At 41.0% G+C, this 24638-nt stretch overlaps 5 protein-coding genes across 5 annotated transcripts; 3 read left to right on the forward strand and 2 right to left on the reverse strand.

Annotated features, from left to right (window-relative positions):
• Positions 1-164: 164 nt before the first annotated feature.
• On the reverse strand, positions 165-4669 carry EAE97_008059 (uncharacterized protein; the record flags this gene model as incomplete). The annotated part of the gene is made up of 4 exons (XM_038878573.1): positions 165-1944; positions 2000-3709; positions 3758-4462; positions 4518-4669. The coding sequence occupies 4 exons, from the start codon at positions 4667-4669 to the stop codon at positions 165-167; spliced, it is 4347 nt and encodes a 1448-aa protein (XP_038730823.1).
• Positions 4670-6346: 1677 nt separating this feature from the next.
• EAE97_008060 (uncharacterized protein) lies at positions 6347-12266 on the forward strand. Its single transcript, XM_038878574.1, has 2 exons — positions 6347-10424; positions 10477-12266. The coding sequence occupies exons 1-2, from the start codon at positions 6734-6736 to the stop codon at positions 12027-12029; spliced, it is 5244 nt and encodes a 1747-aa protein (XP_038730824.1). The 5' UTR covers positions 6347-6733; the 3' UTR covers positions 12030-12266.
• A 596-nt stretch (positions 12267-12862) lies between these two features.
• Positions 12863-14575, forward strand: EAE97_008061 (uncharacterized protein; the record flags this gene model as incomplete). Its single annotated transcript, XM_038878575.1, has 3 exons — positions 12863-13028; positions 13125-13637; positions 13725-14575. 3 exons carry the CDS (start codon positions 12863-12865, stop codon positions 14573-14575), a joined length of 1530 nt encoding a protein of 509 aa, XP_038730825.1.
• A 553-nt stretch (positions 14576-15128) lies between these two features.
• EAE97_008062 (uncharacterized protein) lies at positions 15129-17351 on the reverse strand (the record flags this gene model as incomplete). The annotated part of the gene is made up of 3 exons (XM_038878576.1): positions 15129-16035; positions 16121-17056; positions 17113-17351. The coding sequence occupies 3 exons, from the start codon at positions 17349-17351 to the stop codon at positions 15129-15131; spliced, it is 2082 nt and encodes a 693-aa protein (XP_038730826.1).
• A 3428-nt stretch (positions 17352-20779) lies between these two features.
• Positions 20780-22021, forward strand: EAE97_008063 (uncharacterized protein; the record flags this gene model as incomplete). The annotated part of the gene is made up of 4 exons (XM_038878577.1): positions 20780-20824; positions 20880-21274; positions 21329-21581; positions 21646-22021. 4 exons carry the CDS (start codon positions 20780-20782, stop codon positions 21775-21777), a joined length of 825 nt encoding a protein of 274 aa, XP_038730827.1. The 3' UTR covers positions 21778-22021.
• Between the last annotated feature and the right edge of the window lie 2617 nt (positions 22022-24638).

Genomic DNA, 24638 nt, shown 5'->3' on the forward strand with positions numbered 1-24638 from the left:
AAAACAGAAGGGAAATTTAATACATCTCAGGTTCATACCAAAAAAATAACCTTTCCACGCATCTTTTTTTAGTATAAAGCCACCTACGCCCACCCACCAGCCGAACCTATCTCATTATTCATTAGACAATCTTCACTAAAGCCTCCCAATCGCGATCTATTCCATCACAATTCGTCTTTTTTTCCACCAACAGCTTGGGTGGCCTCTCCAACGACACTCCCCACACTACTAGCCATTTGCTCAACACCCTCACTCGCTTTACTGAGAGCTTCATTTCCACCTTCTCCAACCGATGATGCGAACTCTGTTAGCTTAGCTCGTGCTGACTCAACTGCTGCATTTAATCTTGATTGCGCACTCTCCACAGCTCCTTGTTCATGGCCATAGATGGCTTCCGAAACTTTAGCTTGCGCAGCTGAATAGGATTCTGCAGCCGCAGAAGTTGCAGAAGAAAAGTTCTCTGCTATAACCTGAGTTGCTGACTCATAAGTGCCAGTGGGTGTTCCGTAGATTGCTTCTGAAATCGCCTTTTGGGCGGAGGCAGCGGCGTTTGAAATCGAAAGTTGAGCTTGATCTGCATATCCTGATTGTGTACCATATATGCCCTCGCTCGCAGCGCTAGAGGCAGAAGCAGAAGCAGAAGCAGCTGCCTCGGTAGCCTTTTCATAAGCACCCTTTTCGGTACCATAGTACTGAGCACTAGCAGCTTCAACAGCCTCGTTGAGGTGAAGGGAAGCAGCATCAAGAATTTTCTCGATTGCAGGAGGAGGGGTGAAGATCGAGTTTGCGACGGAACTAGCCGATGCGTAAGCTTGACTTGCATAAGATGACGCCGAAGAAACAGCGTCACCTGCACCCGTATAGTAAGCGGAGCTCAATCGACTGTAGACGCTTTCGGTGAAATCGGGTTCTTTTCCAACCACGAGCTCATTGATAAGCGATTGCACAGCCGAATATTGAGACGCTGCACCGTCTGTAGCTTGTGCAGCATATTGTTGTACATTCGAGAGGAAATTGCCTGTAACAAAATATGGTGTGGGGGATCCATAGACTTGATGACTAGCTTTCGTGATGAGAGCTTCCCAATTTTCGCTAGCGACAGACGCAAGAGATTCAGGAAGTGGTGTTGTGCTGCTAGAAGTGACAGCATTCATTTTTTGAGATATTTCGGAAGAAAGACTAGCGTAGCTCGCAGAAGCTTGAGATGATGCCTTAGCAAAACGAGACGACGCAAGATCAGTAAACTTTGCAGCGGGTACAGCATCACTAGCAACATTGGATAGTCCTTCAATGACTTTATCAAGTCCTGCTTGGGCCTTTGCGACAGCACTAGAGTACTCTTTTGAAGCTTGAGATAGAGCTGCTTCGTATGCTGGTGTAGAAGTCCCGATAATACTGGCGCTGGCTTTATCATAAATACTCACGTGAAATGGTCTCTGAGTTGGCATGACAGCTGAAGATGCCGCCTCAAGAAACTCGGAATATCTGACATGAGCTAGACCGATACCGGCGTAGTATTGATTTTGAGCTTGGGAGAGTAGTTGTTGAGCAGCTGGGGTAGGTGCGGGGCCAATGTGTTTCTTGGCAGCATCGTATTGAGAGGAAGCAGCTTTGAGGCCCTCTGAGAGTCTTGATGCGGCTACTGATTGTATTGATTCTATGGCGCCGGTAGGAGCGCCATACACAGCGGTTGATACGCCAGAAAGTGCAACTTGAAGTCTGGAACTAGCTGCATTAACGGCATCGGTGTAAGCAGATTCAACAGAACTAAACATTTCCTGGTGAACCGGCTTTGCAGATCCCGAAACTTGAGCTGAGACAACAGATTTTGCTTGTAAGTAGTGATCTGATGCCCTTGACAATGCGTCGCTGTAGACAGACTTAGCCGAACTTGCGGCGGAATCCAGCTTTGGTGCAGGTGTGCCATAGATGATGGAGCTTGCCCTATACAATGTCAGTGGATTTGAGAACAATAGCGAGTGATAATTGAACAACTTACGCAGCAATGGCATCAGCATATCGACTTGTGGCAATACTAGCAACACTTTCACCAGTCCCTTGTTGCGTTGAATATAGAACCGAACTCGCAGCAGACAAAGCACTAGAATATTGCTCAGCAGCAAGCTTGGTTACACTCTCCACAGATCCTTGTGTACTAGTTGGTCTCAACAATGCTTCGCTGACTGCTCTTGTCATGTCACTGAATTGATCCCCAGCCACGCTTGCCATACTTTGTATCTTCTCACTGTAAGTTTCCTCGTCAGAATCATCAATGACATCATCAAAAATAATTTGTCGTGCCTCAACGTGAGCAGCTATTGCTCCACCCCAAACTTTCCTGGATGCTGTACTTGACGCGACCGATGCAGATGAGCTTAGGGAACTGGTAGCGTCGGTTGCACTCTTTGATAAAGAACTGGCAATAGAAGATGATGCGGACTCGAGAGATTTGGATACCGTTGAAGCTTCGTCGGAAATTACGCTGCTGATGGATGATATTGATGAACTTGCGGCATCGGAAAGACTGGACGCAGAACTAGAAATAGCAGAGCCTGCAGACTGGACACTGCTTGAAGCCTGGCTAACAACTCCCGGTTGCTCACCAATTATAGATGATGATACCTGTTGCGAAATACTACCAATTTTTTCACCCACAACAGAGCTAGCACTTTCAATACTTCCTTGAGGTGTGCCAATGACACCAGAAGAGATGGATGAAGCCGCCTGATTAGCGACTGACGAGACAGATTCTAGAGTTCCTTGTGTGGTACCGGCCATAGCATCAGTGGCCTCACTGATCTTTTCCATGACCTTTTGGCCAGCGACTTCAACTGCGGGCGGCACATATTTGGTGCTGAAATCCTCACTGGAATCGCCGGTCGATATCTTCCATTTACCAGTCTCTTTAATACGAGATAATTCAGCTGCTGCATCTCCAGCAAGACCCATTGCTTTACTCTCCACGTCTTCCGAGGCTGCTCGAGCTTTCGCAAGACCTGGATGATCAGTGACGACTTTTTCAACATCAAGTCGCCATTCTTCAAATTTACTCTTCAACGCATGATATTTGGTCCAATCTTTATGAGTAATTCCATCGGTCCAGGCCCATCGCATTCCGATTTCTTGCAAACCCAGGTCCCTTATATGATCAATGATATCAAACGTATCTTTGACCGATTTCCCAATAAGTGAATTCGTCTCCGCGTCAAAGCTTTGTCGCCAAGTTCGGACGGCTTGAGCCTTTTCCTTGATTGCAACTCCTGCTTTTCGGACAGCAGTGTTGAGCGATTCTTCAGATTCTTCGGGATCTTTCTTGGCGTTGACGATTGAAACTATTGTAGACTTGAGCGACTCGAGATTCGACTTAATAGCCTCCTCCAATTCGATGAGTAGTGCAGATCCTACTTTCTTGGCTTGATTTTGAACCAATCTCTCAGTGATCTCTATCACTCGCTCATCGATTTCGTCAGAACCTTCATCTGCCGCCTTGGAGAACTTTTCTTGCCAGGTTGTTAAATCTTTTGCAACGACGTTTCGAGCATTTTCTCTGATCTCATCTTCACTTAAAGGGGTCTTTTCTGGTGATTTGGTAGAGGAAGTAGAAACGGATAAAGAAATGGAGGTCGAGGATGCACTTGTAGCGTGCGCGGATGAGACGGACGAGGATATTGATGAAAATGTGGAAGAGGCAAAGGAAGCAGACGAGGAACTGAATCTGCGTAAGCTAGAATCTAATAGATACATCTAACTGACTCACGAATCAATGCTGTCAACCACAGCCTGCAATTTTTTGCCATCCCTATATCTACCTAGTCTCTCACCAATTCGTACTAACTGTGGTTCTACGTTCTCGCCATACAAGATCCTCAATTTGGGCCAGACCTTTCTATCCAAAAATACCCCGGTCGAAGTCAAGGCCCACTTTGTATATGGAACTCCAGTGCCTACAACGAAATCATTTGCGTACCCATAGCCCTGAATGGCATATGGCTGTACAATATTGAAAGTTGGAACGATGTGTTCATGATATGTTTGCGCAGCATTTGTTTTGGCCAGATCAAAGTATGGTCCACTCGCAGCAGTGACTTTATTCCAATGTGGAGCCAATGTTTGATCGTATTTGGCCTTCGCAAGACTCTGATATTTGGATACCTCTGGTTGCAAGGTCTTGTCCCATTGAGCTTTACCATATGCTTGTACCTGTGCCACTCTTGGTGCACCATATTTCATACCAAGAGCAGTTACAGGTGCAATGATTTTCTGGTCAACGGAATGATAATACGGCTTTGCAGCATTCACATATGGTGCGGCATATGAGTTGTAATATGGTTCGAAATGAGGCACCAATACAGATCGTAGTTGAAAATAAGGTTTGCAGATTTGAGGAGAGGTATCTGTAACGAGGTCGAGGTTCGCAGGACATCGTAGGAAGATTGTAATTATCGAGTACCATGTTAAGATCCTGAAGCTTCATTAGTAATTGACGATGGTATGGAATACATAGACGTATAGCATACCGTGTAATAGTAGCGAAACTGAAGAATCCGGATCTCTTCTTCTTGATCTTCTTTTCGCTCTTTGCTGCCGGCGAAGTGGGAACCACTTTGGTGTGGCCATTTAAACCATTTTGTTTGGCTTCCACCACCTTTCCATTACTACCTGCTGCCATCTTCTTCTACAGCATGTAGATTTTGTCGATAGCCCTTCGTTACTATCAATGTGATATATTTTGTGTGATTGGTGAAGGGTTTTCTCAAGGTGGTAGAAATGTAACAATGATACAAGCAGTAAAGTGGGAGAGCTTGCCGAAAAAGAAATGGTGGTGGTGGTGATTTCCCTCTAGATTTAACTGGAACAAAAAAAAGCACAAAGTAGGATTTCCAAGATCTGATGTATGCCAAGATTTATTTCTATCGCTATCAGTGTCTAATTGATGACGACAAAACAAAGGTGGTGAAAAAAGGAAGATAGAAGAGAATCTTAAAGAGCCTGGGTCAAATGTATGGATTTTTTATGGCGTATTTGTATGAATAATAGAAATGAGCCAAATTTCACTGCATTTGTGAATTGTTCGTTGTTCTGTTGGTATAAGTTGGAATGATTGCTTATATTTTCTGATATTTTTCATTTCATTCGATTCTCACTACAGGTTGCTGCCAGGTACCTGTCCTGTATACCTAGTAGGTGGCAGGTGGCAGGTGGCAGGTATATTAAAGCTGTCAGCTATCAAATGTCAATTTGGACGTCTAGTTCCAAGTGAAGCTTTTGGACCCTAAGCCCGTACCGAAGTCTAGTGTCCGAGGCTAAGAAGAGATGCTCAATTCTGATTAGTTGGCCAGGTTCAGAGGAGGAGGAGGAGGTTGAAAACAATGAACTATTTCGTACTGCCTCCCTCCTTGGTATTCTGTCGTCATATAGTAAGCACGGCTAACTAGCTGATCAAGAAACTACCACGGCCAGTCCCAGTGCTCAAAGAGTCGAGACTCGCTAACAAATCCAAGAAACCAAGAGAGTGAGCTGCTGCTGTCGATGATGGGTCGAAAAAAAAAGACCTGATAAGATGAAAGATTGATGAGAGTTAGCTACTTTAAAGTCATGTCACTGATCAAACATACATGGAAGCAGTGCAGCGGAAGGTGTATGAATACCTACGATAGGTCGCGAGTAAATTTTGATTAAAGACCAACCCCGCAATAAAATAGATAGATAGATCACCAAAAGTATCTGTCAAGCCCGAGTTCGATGGGTGGGAACATCCACTCAATCTCGAAAGTTTACACGTGACACATTTCCCTATTCATCGTATCGAGTTCGTTGTAGGTCAAAAAGGGCAAACAATTGAGATAACGCACTGTGCTTGCAACATGACATCTACTCGGTAAATCTAGATCGTAGATACCTAGACACTTGACTCCCAAATAGTCTGCCTCCACGGTAGTGGCTCCCAGAGGGCCAGCGGAGCGTCATTCATTCAACCAACGTTCATCACATTTTATATTCCGATCTCGTGTTAAGGTCGTTAATCCAGGAACAATAGTTGACTAGGTACGAGTACTTGCCTAGGTAGGTATACATAGCATTCTACTGGTAAATATATGGTATTCCACGATAAAAAAATACTAAATCATAAAACATAAATCAAATCATAGATTAACCCCCTTCTTCGAAACAATTATTATATGGTTGTGTAGATACGATCTAGACAGTATAGGGCTGGGCTGTATCTAGTCCTCTCCTAGCTGGTGTCTTTCAAATGGCACTTGCTGATTAATCACTTCCGCACCCAATTTATTATTTGTGTGAACCCGGGAACCTTCATTCATAATCCACGATACTCAAGAAAGTACCCAGGTACTCAATACGTACTTGACGATTTTCACACCCACTATTTTATATCGATCTCTTTTTTTTCAACGTCATCATAATAAATAGAGCCATTTGTAATACCATCTAGTTTATTCACTTCCCCGCCCCTCTTCTCTTTGATATCCCCTTTCACTACTCCCTCACTCCTTCAATTAAGGTGTGCATTAACTCCGACAATTATTACCATCAAACCGACCACCCACCGACAACTACATAACGGCATGCTATTTCGAATTTTCTAGCTTAAAGGCATTGACTGCTTTCCGCGCATTTCATCCTTCGAGCTTTGTACTCTATCTGCCCTTTCGATAAATCTCTTCTTTTCTCGTCCTCCCGTTCTTCCGACCCTACCCACGTCCCTTTCAATATGTCTACACTGGGGGTCATCTCCACGCATAACGACAATCCCGCGCCAGATGTCATGAACGATCCTCAATATGCGACCAATACAACAAATGGGGTGGATGACAATGGGGATCCAGATACTTGCAGGATATGTAGAGCGGAGGCTACGGAGACAGAACCTCTGTTCTATCCTTGCAAATGTAGCGGAAGTATCAAGTTCGTTCATCAGGATTGCTTAATGGAGTGGCTATCGCATTCGCAGAAGAAACACTGTGAACTCTGCAAAACGCCCTTTCGATTCACGAAGCTATACTCGCCCAATATGCCACAGTCATTACCGACTCGGGTTTTCCTAAAACACTTTGCCTTTCATGTCATCAAGAATATGGCTACATATTTAAGGTTTGGCCTGGTGATTCTGGTATGGCTAATCAGTTTACCATTCTTCATTCGACAAGTATGGCGATTTTTATTCTGGTTCAGTGATGGAGGCACACCAGCCCAAATTCTGATAACCAATTCCAGACAGAATGACACCGTTTCAGAAGGTTTGGGAATCTCGCGTGGTGCTGTAAACTCAACTTGGGGTGGGATGGCTTCAGAAAGGATTACGCCCCTCAATGCTAGTCAAACTTCGCCTGTTGGAATTGGGGGCTTTATGGAGAAGCTTATGGGTATCATGATGCCTGTTTCTCAAACACTCAACATTAGTGGTTCGGACCCTCTCACATCTGGTTTCTTCAGGTCAATCTATTACGGATTTGGACTAACACACGCGATACCTTCAGATGGCTCGACGAACAATACAGGAAGTATCACTACAGTACCCCTATCCGGAAGTCAGGGACATTCGCTTCTCAGCGATGTCTCTTTTTTAAGTAATGGAACTAGGTTTCCGTGGCTGAATCAAGCCATTCTTGACACTGCCGAAGGCTTCATCATAATTCTGGTAATTGTGATTACATTCATTCTTGTATTCTTGATACGGGAATGGGTGGTTCAACAACAACCTGTCATCAATATGGGTGCAGCATTTAATGCGGATGTAGCTGCTGCTGGTGCACCTCCTCAAGAAGACTTGCCACTTGACGTTGATGAGCTTCAAGAACGGATGGAGGAACGAATTCGAATTATTCAGAGAGAGCATCTGGCGGAAGCTCGAGGACTCAATGCTGGACCTGGTGCTCAGCTGGATGTGCCTATGCCTGTGGAGATACGCAATCCAATTCGCCCTCGCCCTGTATTCGACTTCAATCATGAACTGATCACAGCAGCCGAACTTGAAGATTTTGTAACTGCACCGGAGACCCTCGATCAGCAGCGTGATCCGGATGATCCAGAAGTTCAGCTCGCTGATCAGTTTTCGGTTATATGGCGACGAGCCGGCGGAGATCCTAGAGAAGTATTGAACATAATAGAACAAGAAAATCTCGGGGATCGAATGCAAGATTTGGTTGAAGCTATGAATTTGCGGCTGCATAATGGAAATTATCATTATGACGAATTGGCCAATGATAGAAGGATTTCAATGTCATCAGATTTACCTCAACCCGCCAACACGAACCATTCAGCCGACACCAGCAAGGCTAACGGGGCGGGCCAAAGCAGTACTAGCTCGGACAGTTGGGAGGAAGTACCAGAATCTCTCCAACTCGAAAGCAAAAACAATTCTACGTTTAATGGAGAATCTAGCCAGAGCTCTAAGCGGGTGGCAACCAATGGCGATATAAAGGACGAATCGTACAAGGCATCGGAAACATGCCTCAAGAACAAGAGTTCCGGCTCAGATAATTTGCAAGAAACGGATAACAAATACCCTACGATTTCAGGTGGACGAACTCCTGCATTTCCCAATCGGGAACCACACGCCCTTCCGTTGTCTCAAAACCGACCCAGGGCTACCTCGGATATCCCTCATTATCGAGACAAATCGCCGTTAGGTCGAAATAATTGGGCCTTCTCTGATCTTCCAGATGAGGACTTATCCGACCCAAATCTCAGCCTGTTTCAGGAAAACAAAAACCCGAATGAAGAGAAAATGGTTTCTATGGCTCGAAAGGCAGCTGAAGATTTAGATTTACACCACGGAGTGACCTCGGATTCAAATGCTGGCCAAGACAATCCGCAATCCTCTTTGTACGCTGGGAATGTTCATAGCCACGAGAGTGATGATGAGCCCCTCGAGATAGTTGGTGAGGATGGCGTAACTCGTACCGCAAGCAACTGGGAAAAAGTCTTTGAAAACAATCCTATTTCAGAAGATGAAGACGATAATGAAAACGCTTTTGACGAGACAGAGCAAAACCCTTTCGCCCCGGATACGCCTCTCCCACCACAACGCGAACCGGTTCTCCCGCCCCGTCGACCAGTAGAACCAGAAGGCTTCGTTGGCAATGTCGCGGATTGGTTATGGGGCAGACCTGATGATGTTGCACCAGAGGAAGATCTCGGTGTGAATGATGAGCACATAATTGAGGATATGGCTGATGAAGCCCCGTTTGTACCAGTTGCACAAGCTCGTCGCGATGCTTTTGATCACGGGGATGAGGGTGATGAAGATGTTGAGGTACGCGAGGCTGCTATTGCCCCAGCCTTAGATCCTGAAGCAGATATTGAAGACGCTGAAGATTTTGATGGTATTATGGAGCTTGTGGGTATGCGAGGGCCATTGTTTGGTCTTGTTCAGAACGCCATATTTAGTGCTTTCCTTCTTGGTATTACCATAGGGATTGTTATCTGGATTCCATATAATATTGGCCGGATATCTATCCTTCTCTTGGCAAACCCAGGACCAGCATTCAAGCTTCCCCTTCGATTCATCTTTGGGGTTGCAGCTTTTGTGCAAGACACTGCCTTAGTAATATTGGGGTTGTCATATTATTGTTTCATTGCTGTCGCTCAAGTTCCTTTGCGGCTGTTGGCTTTTTCTAGCTCTCCAGGAGGAAATGATGGTCTCAAGTTCTCTCAGGCCGCCTTCGAACGCGTCATGAACGGCACGGTTGATAGCATTCTCCACCTCGCTGATTCTGAAATATTTACCTTTTCAGCTGCCTCACATGAAGCTCTGATGATGATCAAGTCAACGCTGTATGGAATACTTGCGATCATTGGAAATGGACTCATGTTTCTCTTGTCGGGGAGTTATCAGCTCACCGTCGCCCATTTTCGAAACCTTACGGATTCTCTGTTCAAAGCTATTACATCCATTGTATTGGGGATCCCGACATTCTTGGCGCGGCCTGATTCTTGGGTTATCAGTTTAGAAGTTCCCAAGCGATTAGCACCACTGGATCCAGCCTTAAGCGTCTGGGGTGGTTTGGATCGAATGTGGGCTACCCTAGTAGGCTTTGCTACCCTTACCGTATTAGGCGGTCTTTACGTCAAGAGAGGCACACCATTTTCAACAGAGCCGGGGAGTGTACGAGATGTGGAAAACGGAGTCATTGATATGTTGAACCAAGCAGGCGGAGTCATGAAAGTGATTTTTATCATCAGTATCGAGATGCTCGTATTTCCCTTGTATTGTGGCTTGCTTCTCGATGCAGCTCTGCTGCCGTTGTTCGAAGGCGCTACTATTATGTCTCGTCTTAGTTTCACTGGCCGGTCACCTCTTACTTCCGTCTTCATACATTGGTTTGTCGGCACTTGCTACATGTTTCATTTCGCCTTGTTCGTGTCGATGTGCCGAAAAATAATGCGGAAGGGGGTTTTACGTAAGTTGATCTACTATTCTTGTCATCGATTAACCATTGCTAACACTATTAGACTTCATTCGTGACCCCGACGATCCGACATTTCATCCTGTTCGTGATGTACTAGAACGAAGCGTGACGACACAACTGCGCAAGATCCTGTTTAGCGCATTAGTTTACGGTGCTCTGGTCGTTATTTGCTTGGGTGGAGTAGTCTGGGGACTTTCATTCTCATTCAAAGGTGTTCTTCCAATTCATTGGTCCTCAAACGAGCCAGTACTGGAATTCCCCGTTGATCTCCTCTTTTACAACTTCTTGATGCCTTTGGCAGTCAGATTCTTCAAGCCCTCTGATGGTTTGCATTCGATGTATAGCTGGTGGTTCCGCCGGTGCGCTCGGTTGTTGAGGTTAACGTGGTTTATGTTTGATGAAAGAAAACCAGACGAGGAGGGTCAAATTGTTCGAGGGTCGTGGAAAGATTATTTCACGTTCTCGAAACCTAAACATGCAGAGGACACGGAAGACAATGATGTTAAGCTCATACACGACGGACGATATGTAAGAGCTCCCGCATCGGATCAAATCAAACTCCCAAAGGGTACCAAAACTTTCCTCGAGGTAGATCGTGATAATCGTCGTCTGGATGGCGTCAAGGACAGCTTTGATGGTGTTCATGGTCGCAATCCTGAAAATTACAAGCTGGTCTACGTACCACCATGGTTCCGCTTAAGAATCTCTACATTCATTCTTTCAATCTGGCTCTTCGCTGCAGCAACAGGAGTATGCTTCACCATTGTCCCTCTGGTGTTCGGAAGGTATATATTCGCAAAGATCATTCCAGCGGACGTGCGTAAGAACGATGTTTATGCTTTTTCCATTGGAATCTACATATTGGGAAGCGCACTTTATGCTCTTATACACCTTCCAACCGGTTTGGCAACACTTCGTAACTCATTATATCTTGACGGAGACACACCAAGCATAATATTTAGCCGCGTAGCGAAGGTTGCTCTTCGCATAGCCCGCATTGTCTGGACTTACACTGCTTTCATCCTTGTACTTCCTACACTCTTTGCCTTCCTCGTGGAATTTTATTTTATCATCCCCATGCATACTTATTTCTCGGAGGACGAGAGACATGTGGTTCATTTTGTGCAAAGTTGGACATTAGGATTGTTGTACGTTAAATTGACCACAAGAATTATATTGTGGCATGAGGGCAGCCGGCCAGCGGAAGCATTACGTGCAATCACGCGAAACGGTTATTGGGATCCGGATGCAAGGCTAGCTACGAGGTCTTTCATATTCCCAGCTACGCTTGTACTTTCCATAGCTCTTGCTTTTCCCTACATGCTTGCTCAATTTGCAACCAAAACTTTGTGGAGGAACTCTACAGAACTAGAATTGATATATGTGAATCGTTACGCATATCCCATGGTCCTGGTCATGTTAGGGGTGGTTGGTGCCTTATGGAAAGCGGCACAGATGGTTAAGGGATGGAAGCAGAAGATTAAGGATGAAGTCTATCTGATAGGAGAAAGATTACATAATTTTGGTGATAATAGAAAGGTAGTTGGAACCGCCACTGGTTTGGGGGGTATGGGAGTGAGGAGGATTGATACTTAGGCAGATATTTCATCAGAGCTAAATAGAGCTCCAAGACAGTACAGATTCTGACCCCTTTACGAATTGAGAACAATCCGAGATCCCATTGGTCTTGACCAAACAATAGGATATTGACAGAAATGTATTCTTTTATATGTATATAGTCATGTGGCATGAATGGAGTTACGGAGAATACCTTTGGGCGTAAGGTGGGTACGTCTAGATATGATATGAACTTTTTCAAGTGTAGCACATGTTAACGTGATTTTCCTTTCGATTTCGTGAAACTTTTACAACGTCAGCAAAATTCTTTTCCCTTCTTGACATCCTTCTCGCTGATTGAATTTTGCGAAAGCAATGACCGTCAGGGGTGTGGACACCACCATCCCCGCTCAGTACCCCATTCTTGGTTATCATCTCCGGCGATATGAAAACAAATGCCAATGGATATTTTGCGTTTCCCACGTGTTTTTAGATACGAGGAACGACATTCGTTATCAAGCTGATGAGGAAATTACTCCATCTTGAAATGTGAACATCCATGAATTTTCTGCTACTGTGGAAATCTTCCCAGTGGAAAACCGATGTTTGTTTGACCAGCCCCCTTCTTCGGAGTATTCTATGGGCTAATTATGGCACTTCTCATAGATCATCCAGTCGGATGAATTACCAACTTCTCCTGACCGAAGAAAAGTGTACTTATAAATATGTATATCAACTGCTCTGGTCGATGAACTCGTTTTTTTTGTTTACTCAGTGATACCATTTTATGTGAGGTTTATCTTTGCAGAACCCTACTCTACGCCTTCAACCATTTTGCCCGCATAAATTGATCCATTGGAGAGTAGCACATGATGAAGTTCATTCCTTCAAATACTCTTGTCAGCACAAGCTTTCTTCTCACTTCCTTTGCTCAAGCAACCATCTTTTTGGCGCCAGAGGACGATATTCTGCTTCCACGAAGTTCAAGTGCCACCAATCCATTAACTAGTTTAGGTGCCAACAGTCCCTACTTTACTGGTAAGTTCTTGTGAGAAATTTCTTTGGTGACCGAAGTATCATTTCGGTTGATACAGATCCCTCCAATCTATTGTTTTAGATGCTAAACAAAAACAGGACCAAATGTCCACGGCATTAGCAATCACGTGCCCGAAAACTGCTATGTGGATCAGGTAGCATATAACGTTAGACACGGAAGTCGATATCCGGATTCTGGAGCATATGCGCAATGGACCTCCTTATATGCTGAGATACAAGCAGCCAATTTTACTTCCACTGGTTCTTTGGCTTTCCTAAAATCATGGAAGCCTGTTCTGACCAACCCTACCCTTCAAATAGCTCAAGAGAGCCCCACGGGGTTCAAAGAAGCCTACGATCTTGGCTATCAATTGAGGACTCGTTACCCAAATCTTTATGCTTATGGCCAACCATTCATAAGCTGGGCAAACTTGTATCCCCGCGTTGTACAAACTGCACAAAACTTTGTGAGGGGGTTTCTCGGGTCTACAGCAAGTAATCTTGGCATGGTAATTACTATCAACTCAACGGGAAGCGAATCGGCACTTTTTGACAGCTTAAGTCCAAGTGATTTATGCCCGTCATTTGTGGACGGCAATGGTGGTACAGAACGTAAGTCTCACTTTTCCATGTCCTTTTAATTTCATGTTCTGTCTGCGTGATTTGGTCGCTTGAAATGTAACTGATGAACGGCTCCAGAGGTAACATGGAACTCGATCTACCTTCCTCCCATTCACGCCCGCCTTCAGTCATTAATCAAGGGAAATCTCAACTTCTCAACCACCGATGTCTCTATCATGCCATATCTCTGTGGTTTCGAATCTCAAATCACAGGCACATTGTCTCCGTGGTGTGGTGTCTTTACAGACGAAGAACTCAAGCAATATGAGTATGCCCAAGATTTGAGATACTATTATGGCACCGGTCCAGGTGTCGACTTACCTTCCAAAATGATGCTTCCATATCTCAACTCCCTCGTCGGACTCCTGGAACAAGGTCCAGGTACCAACGGAACATTTCTCAACGGGTCCAGTTATAAATTACCTAGCATTCTCACTGCTTTCATGAACGACGGACAGATTACCGAGCTCGGCGCCGCAACTGGCGTATGGGACAAAGCCAAATCTCTGGGCGACGGAACGAAAATTCCACACGATTACGAATACATCTCGAGTCATTTCGTCACCATGAGAGGCACAGTCGCATTCGAACGATTGAATTGCGCTATTCCCGGAAACTCAACCTCCACTAACTCAACGCACTCAGCACCATATTCGTACAAGGATGCAGGCTTATCAGCCTCGACAAACGCAACATATGTTCGCATTCTCCTCAATGATGCTGTCTATCCAGTGCAATCGTGTCGATCTGGGCCCGGCTCCAGCTGTCTTCTTAGCGATTATTCGAAACTGATCAAGAGTAAAATCGACGCCGCGGGAGATATTCCAACTCGATGCAATGTTACGGCTTCTGGTGCTCCTACTACCGTTAAGGGAGCCAGTTTCTTTACCGATTTGTCGCTTCCGTGGCTGGGAACTGTTAGCCCATAGGTGGATGATCTTTACATCATAGCGGTTGATGTAGAAGATGTAGATGGTTAATTGTAAACTATTTCATTAAATTTCTAGATATCAATTAGCTTTTTTGACAACTTGATGGGTTTTGTTCCCTCCATCGCGCTTTCAAAGATACGTGTTTGATGTGCCATTGTAGACATATGAGAAATCACGATACAAAGCTTAATACAAGGAAAGAGATACTGGGAAATTAGTAAAAATATAGATTAAGTTTTAATTAAAATATCACTAAGACTATTCGGAATGAAAGCAAAACGAACAAGAATTTCTCGCATCAAACATTGCAACGCCACGCTCTTTCTAACCTAGGTATCACCTAAAAGTAAATATCCCCTCCAATCCCAACATGCAATCTGCCCAAACCATTATTTTTTCCAGCCCAAAAACCAAAGCCTGGGTACCTACTGACCAAAATCTATCTAGCGAAAATTAAACGTACAAAACCGAAGTAAAGGAAAGAAAAGAACGCAAAGAAGGACAAACAAGAACCAATATTTCCAATCGATCGTAACATGGCAAGGGGGTCTCATATCAGCACACTAACAGCCAATTCTCCAGGATCCATAACATAATACGGAGCAATCCCTTCACTCATCGCCTCACTATTCTCCTTGAACTTTCTAGCCGCGACGTCGAGGTCAAGTAACAACTTCTCGGCTGCCTTTCTTACCTCATCTGTTCTTCTTCCTGTATCACCTGGCCCTGCAAATCTCCCTCGCGGATTAATTGCGGCGTCTCTCAGTTCTCTGGCATAAGTGGATAGTGTTTGATCTTCTGCGACTCTGTAGCTGAGTAGGTAGGGGAGTTGCGATGCTTGGATCCAGAGTGATGGATCATTTATGGGGAGAGCATTGATGACATCAGCCTCTCTGTATCTTTGAAGAGCACCGAGACTTCCAGGAAGGGGTTGTTGAAGAGAGGGTGGTTTGTTGGGTATGAAAGACATGTAGTAATTCTGGAGGTAGTTGACAGCGTTATGCTGGGGTGAGGCGATGTGGATACACATGGTTATCGCATTTGTCAGTTCGTTGAGAGTTTTGATGCCAGGGAAAGTAGACATCTGACCACCCATTGGAGATTGCATCTCATTACACCAAGTTGATACACATGTGTCTTTTGCGACGTCGGCGTCACCCGTGTAATATGTGGAAAGCATAGAAGAAACAAAGTCAAACAGAATGGGCCACAAGATAGCCATGTTTTTCCCGTATGCGTAGTTGTGAAATCGGCGATCTTTCTTGTCATTGAGGGCTGATAGAGGGAAGCCACGGGTAATCAGAGAAGTTGGAACGTAGTTTCCAGTCCAGTTGAAGTTTTTGTAAGAGCTGAGGAGGAATTCGTAGGTCTGCTGTTCAGTGAAGCCGTTGATCCTGGTGACAACCTGTGGCACAAGAGTTTCACGGGCGGCGGCGTTCAGAGGAAGAGTTTTGAACCTGTTTCGTTATTCTTAATCAGCTATTATCATTTGGAATAAACCTGAATGTTCGCGAGACTGAATGAGAACTAAGAATAACATACCAATGGGGTTCCAAGATTTTGTGAACGATGTGATCACTGGGAAAGCTTCTATAAGCAGCCACAGCACTGGCCTCCGCCACAAAATGACAATCATTGAGATGTAATGTCACCTCATGATGAGTCCAATCAGAAACCAAACTACACATTTTAGCGTATCTCCATGGCCAATCCTCATGCTCGTTTTCTTTTGGATCCTTCGGATTAATTCTCTTGTTGAATATCGTGACCGAATGTTCTATACTGACTTTGTAGTCCAAGACAATGGCTAAGGGATGAAGATCGCCGTCTGCATTGAGATGAAACAATGTTACGGAGGCACAACCATATCTTTTACCGTTGTCAGATTTGAGAACAGCGTCGGGGGAAGCGCCGGCCCATTCGCGGAAAAAACTACAATCTTGTATATAGAAGGATTCTGAATTGAATGTCTCTAGGAGGCTGTGCATTTCTTTATTGCCTTGGTCGAAAGCAGATTTCTTGAACCTATCGAGCCAGATTTGTCCAGCCAGAGCAACAGATGAAGGATTAGGACCAGTAAAATATTGTTGAGCGAACACTGCATCACTGTACCAATCCTTACGGTAGCCAATACTTGGTTCAGTTCCAATGTTCTTCTCTTCTACTTGCAAAGCTTTCATTCTTTCTTCTAACATTACCATTGTGGTTCCATTATAAGGATCTCCAAATAGAAGATTTGAGATCTCTGGTGGAATTTTGGGGAGAAGCGACACAGAAACATCGATAAATCGTTTGAGGTTGAAGATTTTGAGTAGTCCTACCCGATCATCAAGAGGTATCCATTTCAGGTGAGGTGGGTATGAAGGGGTTGTGGTTCCCGGAAGTGCCCATTGATAAAGTGCTCGTTGTGTCTCAAATTTGCGTGGTATGAATGGTCTATCTACTTCGAACCCTTGAGCGCGAAAGCTATCCGCATACCTAAAAATATGTGAGTTCGTCTCATCGTATAAAGCAAGATATATACAATAACATACCTCTCCTCGAGCCTCGCAAACAATTTTGCTGTCGCTTCATTGATTTCGGCAGGTGTTGCAACGATTGTGCCTGCGGCTTTTAGATTGGTCTTCTTGGGTCTTCGAATTATCCTTCGAAAAATATTTGGCTTCTTCTCTTTTGCACCACTAACCATCTTTGTATCCTTGGTTGTGGACCCATTCACCGTCGTAGTCCCATTGGTGCCATTAACCGCATTCGTTGCCTGATGAGCGGACATGATTACATGTGGAAGCAATTGCTACAGATAATATCAAGTGGGTAAACAACATTTATGAAGAATATTGGTGTGTCAATGTTTGTCTCTAGATGGAATGAGAAATGAAATGCGGGCTGGAATGAAGGACAGAATAGGAAATTCAATGGAATGAACTCGCAATGTACCAAATGAGGAATTTTCAAGCTCACTGTCTTTGAAATATTTCATCAAAAGAATACAATTTTTCACTGGTCTCCTGGAGAAAAAGTGATAGGAGAATCATCCGACGGCAACCATCATGAATTCGTCAGCTGATTAGCGCCAGGCTTGCTCTAATGACAAGAGAAAATGCGTGGCAGGATTTTTTTCCGGATTTGACCTGTGGAATGTGTACTGTTGCACAATAAGTTTTATTGAGAACGATTGCAGGCACCTTGCATATTTATGAAAGTTATTTCATGTCTTGAAATCTTCTCATTTGGCCATGGGCTGGGGAAGTTGAATGGAGAGCTAAGGTAGACAACTTGACAAGTAGCAAAGGTAAATAAGGGGGGAAAATCGGTATAAACGCCTTGAAAATAGACATTAAATCTGCAATATCGCTGCAACAAAATTATTTCCATCGAAGACGAATCGATTGGAAAGCGCCAAGATTTGCAAAGATAACGAATCATAAAATTCTGAGAATAGAGAAAATTGAGTCTCCAAATCTTATTGTTCGGATTGGCTTCATTCCCTGGGTTGATCTGGTATACTTCCGAGATCAAAAAGAGTACAGAGTACATCGCATATCCAATTGCCACTTCACTTCTAAGAGAACACTACTCCTCAAGCCACTTGCAAACTCTTATTACAAGTATCGCTGTCGGTGACTGGCGATGTACTTCAATGGTATGCCGCATATATCTATGTGAATCCCTTCATTCTCCTATCCCTCAATGTGTTTGCTCTTCAGAGTTTCGTTCATTTGCACGGCGCATTCATGAGACGAACTTTCTTGCCCAATTCGCGATTGACTATTCTCGCACCTTCGTAATATGGGTATATAGGCCAATCAAGCGTGTCTCATTTCTGTCGCGATTATATCCTTCTATCAGCGATCAGCGATAAGGCAATTCTCTCTGCAGAGTCTGCCTGCAGGGAATTGGAAGGTGGTACCGCCTTTGTATTCAACTCGCCAACTTCCTTCCCTCGGTCGTGATTTCAATCTCCGTTTCGATACTGATCTGCCAGAAAGATTGTATCGATTGATTATCAGAAGTCAGCATGGCCTTTCCATTGAATGATTTCTTGATCTTTGAATACCCAGCTTTGCGTTGCATTGAATCGAAGTTGATTGATTTCCTGCTCGCAAGAGCTGACTTGGTGGGGTCGGACTTATTCTCAGCCTTCTTAGAGCCATGGCACAAGCCGAACCTTCCCACTTACGAAGTGCAGACATGCATGTCACCTTCTTACTTTTCGAAGCAAAGGGTCTCTCTTTGCAGAAGTCGCCACGCAATTGGTGCAAAGCTGAGGGGCCATCTCATTGCAATACCTACCTAAAGCTAATCCTTTTGGACCTTTGGCAAGAATTTGCTGAGATAAAACTCGTCTGTCACTAATACCACATTTCTATGTGACAGCCAATATTCAACCACAATGGTTTTGTTGACTGAGAACGTTCAACGAAGTCTAGGGGCACGTTCCTTCATCTTTTGATTCATTCACTATCCATATTTTCCCCCTATGATATTACTACAGAGCTCAGAATATGCCATGGGCAAGTTATTCTGATTACTTCTTCTACTTCTCGGCTGATCACAAAAGGACGATACGATTGAAATCTAAGTATACCCCGCTTACTACTCGATGCAAGCATGATGAAAAGAGAAGGCTGGGTAATCTGCTTCTTCTGTCATTGCATCTGCATTGGTCCCGCATCGCGTTTCCGAGAGCTGCGCTGCCAAGTTGTAGGAAGGCAAAGAATCCTTCGTAACACGAGTTCCGCATTATAGCCACAGTAAAATTATGATGTCCACCAGCTTTGAACATCTCTTCATATCTTAACCTTATTTTGGAAAGTCTTTTCTTGTCCTGCGAGATTCCTCACAGCCAGGTGAAATTGCATGTGCGTTTTCAGGCTAATGCAAGTGCATTAAGGATGTAATGGCAATCACGAGCGAGGTCCACGTTCCATTTTGTTTACTCTCAATCATTCAGAAATGACAGTTGCGTTGACTCATGCTTGTAATAATCAATAATAGGTCATTTTGCCACCGTTTCGAGTGGTGGTGATGTTGAATTGTCCACGATTGAAGGCATTCCTGACACGGATATGTGAAGCTCTCCCATAACAATAAGGAGTTCATTTGGTGCATGAGTGATCGAGGCATTTCAGATCTTGGTGGGATTAGCCATAGTTGTCTTGAAGCAATTGAAATATTGATGTCTGGATCAAAGGCTTGAGCTGGCCCCTACTGCAAGACGTTGTTCAATGCGCACCCCAGATCTCCTAGCTGAGACGTGCCACCAAGGGTGAAAGTATGATGCAATTGCTCTGTTTACTTTTTGCTGGCAAATATTTGACATAACATGAGGGGCTGAGGAAATGGGTGCGCGTTTTTAATGAATCTTCGGTGGTGGGAACCAGGTTTCGATGATAACCAATCGAGTTTTTCTGCGATGCCGAGGAAAGTCGCTCGTCTGAGGAGAACACCTAGGCCTTTGAGGTCTATCTTGCCTGTAAATGTATAGTTTTTTCGACAATCTCTTAAGTGATGTCATTTCACTTGTGAGGATAGTGCCCTACCTTTCCCCATCGGCAGCCAGTAGGAATCACCCCACAAAGCCATACTATTTTTCGCCTCCATCTCACGATGAAGCTCCATGCCTAAAGTGGCCCGGATTCTGTGGTTCCGAACTTAATTTTGACAACAGAGCATAAGCTAGCAAGTCAGCTACGTGCAAGCTCGAGATTTCTTACTGTCTACCTCGAAAACTTTAAAAAAACTCGAACCAGTAGAATCAAAAGGGCTGATTTTGCACATTATATATAGCATCCACAAAAAGACCCACATGCAGCCGAGAATTCTTTTCGGGCAGGTAGATGCAGCATTTGACAAGTCGCTAATGCAGCAAACCACAAAAACGGCATTTCCGAAACGTGGCTCTCCGGGGACGATTTTTCGACGTTTACTGAACCGAACCATGCTTAGATTTCAGCTCGTTTCTCAACATGACGATCCTGAGATCCAATTCTGACTACTTACATGAAGACTTTTAAGCGAAGTACATCATTGATATTGTTCTTACTTGATTATTTAAATGAGCCATAACTCGCGTTGAATCGTCAAGTTTCAACGCTGTCCAAGCTATCATTAGACTGCCGAATAGCTACAGGCGTTCTCTCGATATACACATAAAACTTTTTAATCCTACTTTGACACTATTTTTTTCGAATACTAGAGATGTATCTCTTGCCTTTCATGACATGGCTTACCGCGAGCCCAATTGTAATTGTCTACGTTGAACTCCCTAATGCCCTTCTTACTGATACTGAGAAAACAGGTAGTCAAAGCGGCTTACGACCCAAGTGTTGTCGCATTATCCGCAGCAGATACCGGCTGTATCGCGTTTCTGAATGCAGGGGATGGACAGGTCATCGTAGTCGAGACCAGTCTCGTTAACAATGCATATAGCATCGGCAGCCCCAACTTTGGAGCCGGCGACTTTCGAGCTACATCAATTGCACCTGTATTGGGCGAACTGATCCAAACATATATCACTGACGCAGGCGGAAAAGTTTGGAAGTACACCTATATTCCTGGTTATGGATGGATGAGTGGTGATGGCTGGGAAACTAACTCCGAAACGGGACAATCTCGCCTCCCTGCAGGACAGTGGCAAGACAGCCAGGGAAGCGTGTACACTGTAACAAAAGGATCAGGGGCAGTCTGTTACAGGTGAGTTTGATGTCTGTTTTATTTATATAATGCCGAGGCTGAATTTTTTGATAGTTACAGTAGCTCTTTCAGAGATACCCCGCCCTCATGTAGAAACTTCGTTACAAAGCCTGCTTTCGCTTCCGAACTATCTCACATATCAACTGCGCAAGCTACAAACAATGGAATCAGCTCGGTAGTTCATTACGTCGGGCTATCCAGTGCAGGGGATCTACTTTATGCTAAGCAATGGTCGAAGAGCGATGGGACCAGCTATTTTACACAACAAAAGCTTGGTGGAACGTTAGTATTCGTCGGTGAACCACTTGTAAGTCATTCTCACCAATGATGATGCCGATATCACATGATTGATACTTCAATCGTGTCACTAGATCACTCGCAAATCTCATACAGAGTTTGATATTTGGGCTATTGCCAATACCAAAAAATTATTCCACCGATCTTATACTGGTACTGTGGACACCAGTATTTGGACAGAGGTAAGTTTTCCGAAAATCCGATAATTTGTAAGGTGCGCCTGACCATATCTCTTCTTGTAATGGGAGGATCTCGGTGACTACAACAGTCTCGCCAAGCCCGCGGTAGCTTACGACGCAGCAAACAACACCTACATAATGACTCTCGATCTCAATAACAACAACAAATATAACTGTCGGGACAGGGATCATGTGACCGCACTAGCGCTTACGCTAGTGCCTCAGCATTTAAATATAGACGTATCATAGCCCTAGCTTTTAGAACCTCAAGTAATATTATAATAATATAAATTATAATATTATATTATCTTTACCATTCCTATAATAATATTAATATTAATCAATAATATTATAGATTAGAAACCTAATATCTTATTCAAAAGTAATATATATTTTAGATTAAGATTAATATTTTTTTGAAAAAATATAAACTCTTATATTAATCTAATGTGGATTGATATTATTCTTTGTATAAATAAAAATTATCAATAATGTAATAATAGCTTTTATGCTAATTTTAGTTTATATTCTATTCTTTAAAACAATATATTTTGAAAAATAAGAATTAATAAATTTAGCTTAAATTCAATATTATTTCTTTCGAATAAATACAATTTTGCTAAATTTTGACAAAATTATATTTTAGTATTTTGTTTATTTTATTATTTATTTGTTATTCATTAATATAATAGGATTTTGTATGGATTTTTTGTTATTTTGAAAGAAACATAATAATAACAAATCTATTATCAAATCAGAAATTTTATTAAAAACCAAAATTATTATTTTTAATAAAATAATTAATAAATAGAAAAACAATTTTTTCAATATTCAAAAAGTAATAATAAAAGATATTAAAGAATTCTATAAATTCAAGCTATATAAATATCAATATAATATTTTTTATAATAAAGAATTATAATCAAAATATTCTCAATCTTTTTAAGAATTTATATTAGAATACTTTTAAATTGTAAGTATATATTTATTATATAAATTAAAATACAAATTCTATATTTATAAACTATTTATAGCAAAATACTTTAATTATATAATACAATTAGTTTATAATATATTAATTAATATAATTCATTTATTATATAGAAAATAATCAAATTAGGAAATCACAAATACTCTTAAAAAAAGACTTTATATTTTAATTAAAGAATATATAGAATAAAATTAGAAATAAAAAGTTAATTATATTAAAGAGAAATTTTAAAATATTCTAAATAAAAAACTCATTTGTTTTATATTAAATATAATCAATATTGAATGCTATAATAACTGGAGCTTTAAATTTAATTTATATAAATGATTACAAATATTATATATAATTTCTTTAAATATATTTCAATTTTTTGATAAAGATAAGAGTATAAATATTGAAAAAATAAAATTATTTAATTCTAAATATATTCTTATAATTATCATATTCTAATATTGTTATTAAATAAATTAATTATATATAATTTTTATAATCTTGAAAACCCCCTATTTGTTTAATTTTATTAAGCAATTAATTTTAAATAGAAATATTTTTTGTTTATTAATATACTCTTTTTATTATTACAATATTATAATTATAAACAGACATAGTTAATTATATAACGAATTATTGATAAAATAATAAATAAAGGAAATTATATAAAAATAATAATAATAAAGAACTTAATTTTAATAATAGAATTTTAATCGAACTCATATAGACAAAGAGAATATGGTTTTAAAAAAGAAAACAAAAATGATTGGAATATCATTCTTAATATTTTAAAAGCTCTATTATTTTTATTATTATAATTATTTAATATTAGTTAATTTTTAGAGAATTCTAAGAAAGTTTATAATAAAATTAAATAGATATAGTGGATAAATCTAATTGTATTAGAATATTCAATATTCCTTAATAATTATTAATATATTAATTTTCTAAAAGATTTATTATTAAAAATATTTCTAATGATAATTATAGAAATTATATTGATTTCTATCATACAAATCTAAATAATATATTAAATACAATAAATAAAATATATTAATTAATAGAAATATATTTAAAGATTTAGAATAACGTAGTTTAACATCGAGTAGCCCATATCACCAAATAGCCCACTTTCACTCACTTTACACTTTCAAACTTATATTATTTAATAATAATTAAATCAATTAATGAAATTAAAAAAAATCTAATAATCTAGAATTTATTATATTATTTTAATAGATTCTTATATTATATCCTATTTTTTTATATTTATTATAATATTAATTAGAAAATGTTTTTTTTATTAGAATTTTTTTCTTTTGATATTTATTGTATTGAATCTGAATATCAATTTTTATTGAATAATATATTAAAAGTTGTTTATTTAATAAATAGTGCCTTGTTAATATAATTAAGTTTTTTTTACACATCAACATTTATTAATACTTTATTTACTATCTAAAATATACAATTTTTTACATTTAAAAATATATTTTTATAAGTTAATCTTTTATATTTTTAGTTAAAATTAATATTAATTTTTGAATATAAAATAAAAAGAATTTGATTAATAATAAATTATTCGAGATTTAATTAATATTAATTGAAAAAGAATTTTAATTGAATTGTAAAAGATTTGAGAAATCTATTGATTTAGATTGAAAGAAGGGGGGGTAGATATACAAATTCGAATATCTAATTTTGAAAATATAATTTCAGAATTAAATAAATTAAATCTATTTTCGAAATTTTGCTTTTATATTTTAAAAATGATTGATTTTTAATATACAATTTTAAAAACTATAAAGAATTTAATTTTTGAAATATAATTAATATATACCTTATAAATTTATTGATTTAAATATTATATAAATATTTCAAATTATCAAAACAATTAATATTAAAT

This window comes from Botrytis byssoidea (assembly GCF_014898295.1).
Source record: "Botrytis byssoidea strain MUCL 94 chromosome Unknown BBYS_016, whole genome shotgun sequence".
Classification (NCBI taxonomy): domain Eukaryota; kingdom Fungi; phylum Ascomycota; class Leotiomycetes; order Helotiales; family Sclerotiniaceae; genus Botrytis; species Botrytis byssoidea.

Excerpts from the sequence above, each read along its gene's own strand:
- EAE97_008060 (XM_038878574.1), top strand. The coding sequence starts at position 6,734 with ATGTCTACACTGGGGGTCATCTCCACGCATAACGACAATCCCGCGCCA. Across the intron at positions 10,425-10,476 it reads AATGCGGAAGGGGGTTTTAC|ACTTCATTCGTGACCCCGAC; the intron begins GTAAGTTGATCT and ends TAACACTATTAG.